General features: G+C 36.3%; 1 protein-coding gene across 1 annotated transcript in view; it reads right to left on the bottom strand.

Moving 5' to 3' along the window:
* Positions 1-4,033: 4,033 nt before the first annotated feature.
* The window catches only part of LOC123247107 (contactin-6-like), a 302,957-nt gene continuing 295,460 nt past the window's right edge, over positions 4,034-11,530 (bottom strand). The window contains exons 19-21 of the mRNA XM_044675908.1: positions 7,379-7,491; positions 4,221-4,415; positions 4,034-4,120 (exon numbers count right to left, since the gene is read on the bottom strand). Of these exons, the coding sequence (XP_044531843.1) occupies positions 4,034-4,120; positions 4,221-4,415; positions 7,379-7,491 (395 nt within the window). The remainder of the gene's footprint in view (positions 4,121-4,220; positions 4,416-7,378; positions 7,492-11,530) is intronic.

Here is an 11,530-nt window from a genome sequence, read left to right as displayed (position 1 = left end):
GACTTGATGGATGTTTCAAAATGGGCAAGTGACAATGAAAAGTTGAGACCAACTCAAGTTGCAAAGTTAAGTTATTGGAAGACTCCTTGTTACTGCAGAAAAAATGTGGAACTTCAGGTCAGAGGAGAGAGGATGAGGAATTCATTATCAGAAATTCTTGTGCTACCCCTAAAATAACTGGAGATAGTAAATAAGTAATTAGCAAAGCAAAGTTATAGAATAGCAGACATAATAATGTTAAATAAGTATATTTGGGAGTTATTTGTAGAGAAGATACTCAAATCAGCTAGAACTGATGAAATCAATAACAACAATAACAACTGTAGTACACAGAGAGAGGGTCAGAACAGTTTTTACAGGCTTTGGATGAGTTCTGAAGTCAGTTAGGAGTTTAGAATCTTGGAAGAAAGTTTCAGTTGGACCTGGGACCTCGTGGAGAGAGCCAGGGCCAGCCAAGCTGCTTCTTCTCCTATTTGAAGATTGAAAATTTAGCCTAGCTTTAGAGTATTTATTTGAGATTTGTTAATTTAGATAAACCCTTTGAATCTCCATACTCTACCTCATTTCCCTACCTTTCTTCCTTTACCTAATGTCTGTGAGGAGTGAATAAGGAGAGTGAATCAGAGAGTAGTTTAAATCTGTGAGGGTTCAGCTATACTCTTGTAGTATTTTATCTAGAGAGGTTAGGTAGTCATCATCATATTCCCTTTTGATTTCAAGATCACCTTGAGAGCTGAGTTAAGGCAGGACCTTCCTCAAACCCCATCTCTGCCTCCCTTCCCCCACCTGAGGTTTCTTTAAACAACTGTTAGGGCTTCCTTTAATCCCCTTTACTTGACAATTTAACCTGAGAAGACAATAAACTCCTTTTGTGTTTAAAACAGACCTGTTAGTTACTTTGTCAGTTAATTAGTAAGAAAGGGAAGCAGAGAATAGAACCAACATACTCTGGGCTTGAAGGGAAGCCGGTATCCATCTTGAAGGAAGGTGTAACTGCAAAACAAGTCCCTTCCTGTGAAATTAACTAAAGCTTGTAGTTAATTTCAATTCAGTCTATTTCCTTCAGTTTGTCTTTAATCTGAGTCCTAGTCTATAAGCCCTGCTGCTCTTTGCCTGTTCAAATTAATTCCTCCTCTCCCTGAAGATCTTTGTTACCTTCAGTGTTATACTCCTGACTTCAGCCTCATATTATATCCTGAATCTCACTATTCCATCTTACCTGCAACTCATATTATTTACCTAGCAAGTCCCTGACAACCTCCCTTCCAAAATCCCCTTTAACCAAACACCTTTCCAAAATTCTCCCATTACACAACAAAAAGATAATCAGAGAAAGGTAGAAAAAAGAAGGCATCCAGAACAGAACTCTGAGCCAAACCCATGGACCAGTAGTAGGAAAACACTGATTATTGATAAAGGAGTTTAAGAAAGAGCAACTAGAGAGGCAGGAGGTCCAGTAGAGTGTGTTTTGAAAAAAGGACAGTCAACAATGTCAAATGTTACAGATCTTAAAAATGGTAGTTTGAAAAAGAAAGGTCATGGGATTCATGACCTAGAATAATAACTTTCTAGTTGCTTAGAAATGTATTCACTAGGGACAAAGTATAATTATATCATGATTCAAAGTGTTATTCCAGCCAGAATTTCCATGAATGTTGACAGCTGGAACCACTGAATAGAAGCTTTAGGTGGCAAGTTAAACACAACTTTCCCTCCTCCCAATCCTCTGAGATGAGTATCTTGCTTCATACATCATAAAAAAGGGCCATTTGCCAAAGGCCTCATTTTCTCCCATCCCAAAGATGCCTTCTTCCTGGATGTTGATCTTCACTCCTGTCACATATGAACAGGTAGCACTGCTGCCAAGAGAAACTCCTCTATGAAAACAAGTGATCCCATTCCATCTCTTTCTTCTCTAGCAGATTCTTTCTTTACTCTGCTACCTTTCTTACTTAGCTTCAATCTTTCCCTAACTATAGATTGCTTTCTTACTGTTGAAATATATGCTCATCTACAAAAATCTGTCACTGTATCCATCCATCTTCACTAGTTATAATTGCATATAGTTGAGGTAGCTGGGTAGCTCAGTGGATTGAAAGCCAGGCCTAGAGACAGGAGGTCCTGGGTTCAAATTTGGCCTCAGACATTTCCCAACTGTGTGACCCTGGCCAAGTCACTTGACCCCCATTACCTAGCCCTTATGACTCTTCTGCCTTAGAACCAATACACGGTATTGATTCTAAGATGGAAGGTAAGGTTTTTTTAAAAAATAATTGCATATATTTCCTCCCTTTTGTAGTTAACATTTTTTGGTAATAAGTACCTCCCAGTGGAATTGCTTGTCACCTCTGGGAAGGGGGAGGCAAAAAGGAAGGCAGACAACATGTATCATGTAAACATGGAAAATATTTTTAAAATAAAATATTTTTAAATATTGGTACCTCCACTTTATTTCTTCTCTTGTCTTAATTCTTTAGAGTTTTGTTTCCACATTATGATCATTCCAAGAAACTCCTCTCTACAAAACTACTAATGATCTCTTATTTGCCAAATATAACAGCCTATTCTCAGACTTTATCCTTCTTGACTTCTCCTTAACATAGTCAATCACCTGCTTCTCCTCAATATTCTCTTCTCTTAGGTTTTCAAGTCTTGTTTGACTATTCTTTAACTCCTTTGATCTTCATTTACGTTGTGTATCACATGGAAGTCCCTCAGGGCTTTGTCCTGGGCCTTCTCCTCCCACACTGTTTCAGTAGATAATCTCATAATGGGTTCCCAAGGAGTCAATTTTTATCTTTATGCTGATGATTATAAAATCTACTTATATAACTCTAACCATGCAATACTCTTAGAACTTTCAGTCTCATCACTTCATACCGATTGGATGTAGTAAATTGGATGTCCTACTGACATCTTGAACTTAGAATATCCAAAATTGAACACATTTTCTTTCTCCCTAAATACTTCTGTCTAATTTGGCTATTAGTTTACTAGGGAGGGGACTAAAAGAGTGTTAGTCTCCCAGCCTGGCTGTTATCCTTGACTCCTCTCTCTTTGTCACTTTATATTTAAACTGTTGTCACATCCTGTTGATTTTATCCATATACATTCTTTTGTATATGCCCCAATCTGTCTTCTGACACTGCTGTCTATCATGCCAGTGCACACAATGACCCTCACACCAGGCCTATTGCATTAGTGTATTGGTTGTTCTTCTGGTCTCAAGCATCGCCTAACTACAGTCCCTCCATCCACTCAGCTGTGAAACTCACCTTCCTTAGGGCAATAAATCCAATGGTTTCCTATTGATTCCAACATATAAAATGGCTGAAAGCCATTCATGACCTCTCCTCGGCACATTGTGATCCAATAACATTAGACTCTTTGATGTTCTTCCCACAAGGTACTTCCAACTGGGCATGGGTGGGGGGGTGGGGTTTTGAGGTTTATTGTCCAAACCCAACATTGAAATATTCTTCATACTCATCTCTTCTTGGCTTCCCTAGATTTCTTAAAGTCCCAGATAAAAATTTCCCCTTTTACAAGAAGCCTTCCTGATAACAATTTTAAAAAAACCAAACCTTACCTTCGAACTTAGAATCAATATTGTGTATTGCTTTCAAGGTAGAAGAGCAGTAAAGGCTAGGCAGTGGGGGTTAAGTGACTTGCCCAGGGTCACACAGCTAGGGAGTGTCTGAGGCCAAATTTGAACTCAGGACTTCCCTTTTCTAGTCCTGGCTTTCAATCTACTGCATCATCTAGCTGCATCAGAATTACTATTAATCTAATATATTCCCTCTGTTGATTATTTCTGATTTACCCTGAATATATACTTTGTACATAACTTTTTGCATGTTATCTCCCCAACTCCATTTGTCAGTGAATTTCTTGAAAGCAGGGACTTTCCAGTCTCTTACTTTGCATCTATAGTGTTTTGTACAGTGCTTCAAATATAATAGGTGATTGATTACTGTTTCTTGACTAGCTGACTGGCTTCTCTTGAATAAGTAAGTACTTCTCTTAAAAGCTCTTAGGCACTTGACTGCAACTTCTTTACTGATATACAAGTGGTAGAAATTGGATCATTATGGCATATCCTTTTGCCCACAACTTTCAACTAAAACATAAACAATTTCATTTTTCACAGCTTAAATAAGTTTAAATAAACAGCTTATGCTCTCTATTCCCTCATAGTACCACTGGGCATAATAAAATACCCAACAGTCATCATAATGAAACTTACTTGACATTTTAGGGATCCTAATTTTTTCACTGCTGCTGCCATCTCCACCATCACTGACTGTTCTTATTTCAATTATGTAATCTTCTTCAAATGGAACAAGAAGCTCAGCAGATGTGTTATTTGTTTCCAAAATGTGTGTTTTACTTTGTCTATCTTTTCTGTATAAAATCTGAATAAAATAAAGATAACAGTTAATGCTATATTTTATTTCTGCTTAACCTATGTATACATTTTTCTCTCCCCTTCCATTTATATTAATTTCTAATAGGTTGCCAATTTCTATTGATTCTTTCTTGACAGTATCTTTTCTATAGAAATCCACTTGATTTCCACAGTCAATGCCTTATTTATAGTCCTTTTCAGAAGTAGTAAAGTGTATACCTCCCCACACACACATGTGCACATCACCTGGAACCATTAGTAACTACTTTAGTAGTAGTAGTAGTAGTAGTAGTAGTAGTAGTAGTAGTAGTAGTAGTAGTAGTAGTAGTAGTAGTAGTAGTAGTAGTAGTAGTAGTAGTAGTAGTACTAGATCCCTGCTCATACCAAAATTTAAGATAGAAAATAATGGATATTTTTTCCTCTTTTTTGATCGCATTTACCTTATCTTGTCTATATCCTGCCACAACTATCATCCATCTCCACAGGAATCTTGGACTCTATCCCTCTGGTGCCAGATTCTCAAAGGTAAACTTTCCCCCATCTTGCTCAGAATTGAATCTCTAGGCAATTCTCATCTGTCTCCTCTACAATTTATAGCTTCTATTATGTGCCTTCCATCTCCTTTAAAATATAAACTCCTTGGAGATGTCTGCCTAACTGGCTTGAATTTGTTTTCTTGGTGCTTAACTTATTGTCTATATCTGTTTCTCTTGAAATCCAGCCATGTAGTTCGAAAAACTTGCACTTATAGCATAGCACAACCCAAAATTTAATCTAGTAAGAGGAAGGACTTTTGTCCAGCTCTAGATTTTGAATTAACTTCATAGGTAACCATAAGATCAAGAAATTCAGACTTCAATCTTCTAAAAGAGGATGAACATTTCTTAATGAGAGGAAAGAATCAAGAAACGGATAGATACAGTTAGGCAGAGGATTATCAGTGTCCTAAATCATGGGAAGAGGAAAACAAAATAATTGGACAGTTCCTCTTGCTATATCATTGAGCTATTAATATGGGACCAATGTAATTGTCTTTCCATTTTGCTACACATTTGGATGGATGCTGAAGCCTTCAGAAGTTATTTGTGGGATGAATCTGGGACTCACTGAAATGAAAGTAGTATTGGATTGGATTTTATGATCTATTGTGGTATTTTATAATTATAGGGAATTGGGATAGAATTAAGAGGATGTTATACCAAAAATATAAATTGATATCTTGTACAATTTATGGAATTTGAGGTAAAATTTTAACCATATGAGTTGTTTTCTAGAAGCGAACTCTGTTTAGAGGTTTTCTTGAATATCTTTAGGTGTAGGCATAAAGAGACAAGTTACAAAAGATTTGGTGAGAGAGGACTGAATCAGAAAACAAGATAAGAAATGGTAGGTGTGATATCAGAATTTGAATTGTGTATTCCTTGGTTACATGAATTTATTTGAGTTATACATTTTCCCCCTACTGGATTGAAAGCTCCATAAAGACAGAGATTACATCTTATCTAACTTTTGCATCATCTAGCTCAATACTCTGTATAAAGTAGTTGTTTGATAAATTCTTATTGACCTGAACTAAATGGTAAAGTTATCATACCACCATTATATGGCTTATGCACAGAATTGGAGAGGTGATATTTTCTTTTTCTTTAAACTTAGTTGCTTTTGCTAATGAAAATATTTTTTGGCCACTGCCTCTAAGATCATATAATTTATCTTTATTAATTAAATAGCTTGAGGATATTATCTTTAGAGCTTGCTGTGAAGAGTCAGTGTTTAGTTTGGACAAGTTTCAAATGCCTGCTTATTTATCTGCCAGGAGATGATGCCCATTAACACTGATGGAAGTAGAGATGATTTACTCTGGTCTCCCTGATTGCATTTCTACAAAATCATTTATATGTTATCACAAGATTCTTTTTTCCAGGAGTCAAGAAAGCTTGGGATACAAGCAACAGTGTTTTCCTAGGCTTATAAGAGATCCCTCCAGGCATCTCTATCAATGACTTACTTATTTGCTTCACCACCTATTATTAGACAGGGAGTGGAGTACATATATTGGTGAATCATTTTGATATTCTATAGGACCACAGCTAATTCACATAATTTTCATATTTCTGTGTTCCACAAACACAATGAGACAACAAATAGTTTCTTCTACTGCATCAATATGCAGTTGTCTTAGCGGATATTCAATTTTTAAAATTGTTATTATTTCATTAGCATGGGATATATTTTTTTAAATTATAGTCATACTACTTCATCACATTGTTAAGTAAGGCTCTAATACACTGGATAATTCCTCTGTGGAGGATTTTTAAGGATATAGTCAGAAGAATCATGTGAAATGAAGGATTGTGGAGCATAATGATTTGCACAATAGGTGGAAGTACCTTAATTGATTATAACAAGTATGGCACTTTGGAAAGAGTGGAAAAAAATTTGGAGCAAGAAAATACAGGATCTAGTCTTGCCTCCTTTACATACTACTTGACTGATCATATCCCAGACATTTTTTCCCTCTTAGCCTCAGTTCCTGAGAGACTTGCATTTGATAGCTTCTGTGTTTCATTCTATCTCTACCTCTATGATCCAATAAAATCATGGAAAATTTAAATTAAAACCATTAAGATACTTAAAAATATTATTTTTGGAGGAGGTGGCAAGGCTAAGTTAATCAAGAAGATTATTAAAAACATTATAGTTTACATTTTAGAATGCTGGACAGGGAATCAGGAAGAACAATGCCCATGTCTTGCCTCTTAACACAGATTGTATGACTCTGAACAATTACTTAAGTCTCAGTTCCATAGGCAATTATATAAAGCTAATTTCCTAAGTGATTTTTGTATGTATTCAAGGCTCTTGTCAAGGTAGTTCCCTTGTAAAGGCACAGATCTTATACATTTAGATCTTATACATTGATCACATAATTTAGATGATTTTTTAAAATGTAGATTTCTCTTTACTCACTTTGTAACCCAACACATCAGACTCATTTTCCATGGTTTTTACATGTTCCCAATTCAGACATAATTTTGAGTTTGTCAGTTTCCAGGCTATGTTGGACGGTGCTTGACTTGGAGCTTAAAAAAATACAATCACAAGATACAAATGAATATTAATTTGTTTATAGTTGCTGAATGACCCATCAACATGAAAAGGGAAATAAGTCATGGCTGGTTAACATTAGAAGGAGTTAAATGAATGCAATGCCATAATAAATACCACATTAATTCTAATCAGGGTAAAGTAATTCATTCAAATTCTACTCATTTGGGAATGTATTTTAGAGAAGACATTGAATGAATAATGGCTTTGTGCTGGTCCAATATTAATTTGTTAATAATTGCTGTTGAATTTGTTTACTCTACTGCATAGAAATATTTTGAAGGCACCATTAAACATTTTTGCAACTGTCCATTAATCTATGGATAACAAAATAAGTGACAGTCTCAATATACTCTTTGCCATCCTGCCAACAATATACTCAGAATTGCTTTTCAAATATCACCCCTCTCTGACTCAACATTTAAAAATTTTCTGTTTCTAATATGAATCATATTCATGTTATTTTCTAATGGATGAAGTTTCTTTCTGAACCACATAACACATATAAAGAGGGAAAAAATCTTTTTATAGGCCATCAAAATTTTAAGACAAATAATGCCACATTCTTTGAATAATTAGAATTAAAAGTGACCAAAAGGACAAGAAAGGCACAAAATGGGAGTGAGAAGATGGGAACAATAAGTAGTAAGAACAGCATAAATGATTTCGTAGCTGGGATATCTTTATGTGTAGAGGAATCATAGTGTAGTGGATAGAAAATGAGTCTTAATATCAAGAGAAAGTAGTTTCATGATTTACCTCTAAGAAATAATGGCAGTGTGATCTTGGGCAAATCCCTTAGCCTCTCTATATCTTGGAAAACTCTCTAGGAAAATAATTTACTCATGAGTTGTTAGTCTGCATTGTTTAATGGAGGAGAAGTTCTCTACATTGACAAAAAAAGTTTGGACATCAATACATACACAAACACACTAACTTACTCTGGTCATATGCACTTGACTTTAAGTTATGTCTACTTTTCTGTGTGGACACAGACATTTAAAGTGATAGGGTACTTCATTCATACATTCTATTTTAGACTATTACCTTCCACAAGAGGAATCTGTCACTTTTCTGCCCAAGTGTTAGTGACATCCTCTCCAAGATAACTTTATATCTACTTTACATGTATTTTTCATATACCTATGTAACCAGAGTCCCAGAGACCATTGGTATGCTGGAGATTAATGCCACACTCCTATATCAAAGTGGAGAAGAGTTGGCAGGAATGGGAAAGAAGCAAGATCCATTCTTTTACAAATCTTCAGTCTCTTTTGGCTTTCAGCCTCTCCATTATCAATAGAGAAGACAGTGATGATGTCACTCCCTCTTCATGTCAGTAACAGGAGAAAAGGCTCTAGGAAGAAGCTGGCATGAAAATAGTAATATTCATTTCTTTTTTTACAGTTAGAGAACTGGGCACCCTTGAGGAAAATCTGGAAATTTCTCAGTTGAGCTGAGGCTAAGAGAGCATCAAGAGTTTGGATCTCTCTTCTCTCCCATTTCTGCCAACTCTATTCTGCCCTCATTACCAATGAGGAGAGATCTCTTAAAATATGGACCAATTTTCTCCCACAATTTAATGTAACCTCCTTGAGGCTGACTTTTTAGTGTCTCCTTTTAATAACAGTCATTAGTTAAGTGCTTGGAATATTATAAAATTTGAATAAATACTTATTTTATTGATTTGAGCTAGTGCTGAAAAAATAGGTTATTAAATACTTATAAATCATTAAGGTAGGCAAAATAACAATTTGTTGATAACAGAGTCACTTTTTTGAACATAGCAAATCCAATTAGTAATTAAAACAAAACAAAACAAAACAGGGCTTTGTCTTCAAAAAGGACTTAATAAAGCTGGACAGTAACTTTGTTTTACAGAAATACAGTGGTGACAAAAATGATTATGTGTCTTCTCTTCCTCAAACTAGCTGAAGGTGCCTTTTCCATTTTTCCCCATTGTTACAATGATAGAAGAACTGATCTCTCTTGGGATTCCAGTTTTAATCCAGGCCTGCAGTTATGATGGGCTCCCTTTGTTTCCGTGTTCTTTAAAACTAAGCCCTCACATTAGCAGCCTCACTTGCAATCAATACTGAGCAAATATAAATCTACTTCTTTCCTGTCACTTGCAATGATGGATTCTGAAGGTTTCATTTATTGCTGTCTATCCTGTATTTGTTTTATAAAGAAAAAGCACTCTTTCCAACATGAGCTGGTTGATGGAACACCAACTGGGATCTAGGAAAGTAGCTTCCCCTTCCTACTCTGCCAGGGATTCTGCAAGCTTGATTAAGTGACCTCACCTTACTGTCATTGCTTTTTCATCTCCCCAAACAGAGATAAACATTCTGCCTCATAACAACCCCCACTGCAATGACATGAGAACAAATTTCATTAGAAATAAAAATGTAAAACACCTAGGAAGAAGTATCATATTAGCATTCACAATTCCATTGATGTGATTTGAATCTTCTTTTTCATATGGAAAAAAGTTTAGTAAAATAAAAAGATGATAGTGGACTTGCAAGTGATTGGGGTTTCAGTTAGCACTATTACATGCCTACTTTGTCACATTGGGCAGGGCACTACATCTTATTTATTTGATTTCCTTCTTTATATCAGCAAATTATATTCTTTTCTTTCTAGAATTGACATCAAAGAAATCTTTACCATCTGCTCTGCTGATATATCTTAATGCTGATAACACCTTTCCATTTAACTTGCAGGTAAAAGTTCTTATAAATGTTGTCTCCCATGAGAATGGGTGTTCTTTGAAAGCAAGATCCATATTGCTTTTCTATACATGCCCTAATAAATAGGTAATTAATGTTTTTAATTAATTAATTCAAATATACACATGTCCATTTATGTAGAAAATTGAGCTAATAATGTTTACAACACCCATACTCATTTTTTTCCTGATAATTTCCTGAAGTATTATATGTGAATGTATTTTGAATGTAAAAGATATCTGGAAGGCAACATGGCATAGTGGGTTAAAAGTCAACATTATTATGAGGAACATATAGGTTCCAATCATACCTCAGGCACACGCTAAGTATGGGATCACAATTTATTAAAACTCTAATGGCTCCCTGGAAACCCTGTAAGACTATCGATTATATATGTTATACAAATTTAGTAGTAGAGAGAATTTTCACACTAGGAATATCACACATAAATAAAATCATGAAAGTACAGTTATCAATGTGTGTCATTTGGAATTATCCTAAGCCCTGGGAGACAACAACTTCCAGGACTCTCTCTGCTACAACTTCCCCTGACACTTCACACTTCCTTTGTGGGAAGTGTCAGGGAAAATATAAAAGGGAAAGTTTGGTACCTTTCTCTCAACCTTGGAGGCTGGTTAGTCTCTCTCTCTTCCCTGGAAGCTCTACTCTCTGACCCTGTAGGCGGGCTAGCTCTCTCCATCCTGAGACCCTGATCTCTCTCTTGGCGCCTTTTTTCCCTTTATTCCTACCTCCTAGTTTTCCATTGTCTTTTCCCTTTCTAATTAAAATAAAACATAGCTATTCAAACCCTAAAATTGCTCTCTGATCATTCATTTGAGGGCTCTGGTCAATTTCCCCCACCAGGCTTGCCTCTACCTTCCTTTCCCTTCCTCTACCTTTCTCTCTCCTGTCTCCCATCCATCCTACCTTCTTACCTTCCTCTCTTCACTTTCACACACATATTTTATGGTGACCACAGCCGGACCAGAACCTGCCTGCCTGAATACCTGCTGACTATCCTGCCTGCCTTACTGCCTAAGGGTAAGTAAAAAATTTTTCCCGCCCAAACCCAGCCCAGCAGGGGATCCCTTCCCCTACTAAACCCCTGCCTCTCCTAGATCTAAATCCCTAAATACCCCCCAACCCCAGCCTAAGAGCCTTAACCTTAATCCGCCTTACCTCTACCAGGCTAAAACCCAGCAGGGGATCTCGCTGGAAAACTCAGAGGGGTGAAAAAAAACGGACTCTTCCCCTACTCTTCCCCTGCCCAGCATCTGTG

The sequence above is a fragment of the Gracilinanus agilis genome, chromosome 1 (genome assembly GCF_016433145.1).
Source record: "Gracilinanus agilis isolate LMUSP501 chromosome 1, AgileGrace, whole genome shotgun sequence".
Taxonomy (NCBI): Eukaryota; Metazoa; Chordata; class Mammalia; order Didelphimorphia; family Didelphidae; genus Gracilinanus; species Gracilinanus agilis.
Note: the sequence above shows the minus strand (reverse complement) of the source record. Positions and strands in the feature narration are given on the sequence as shown.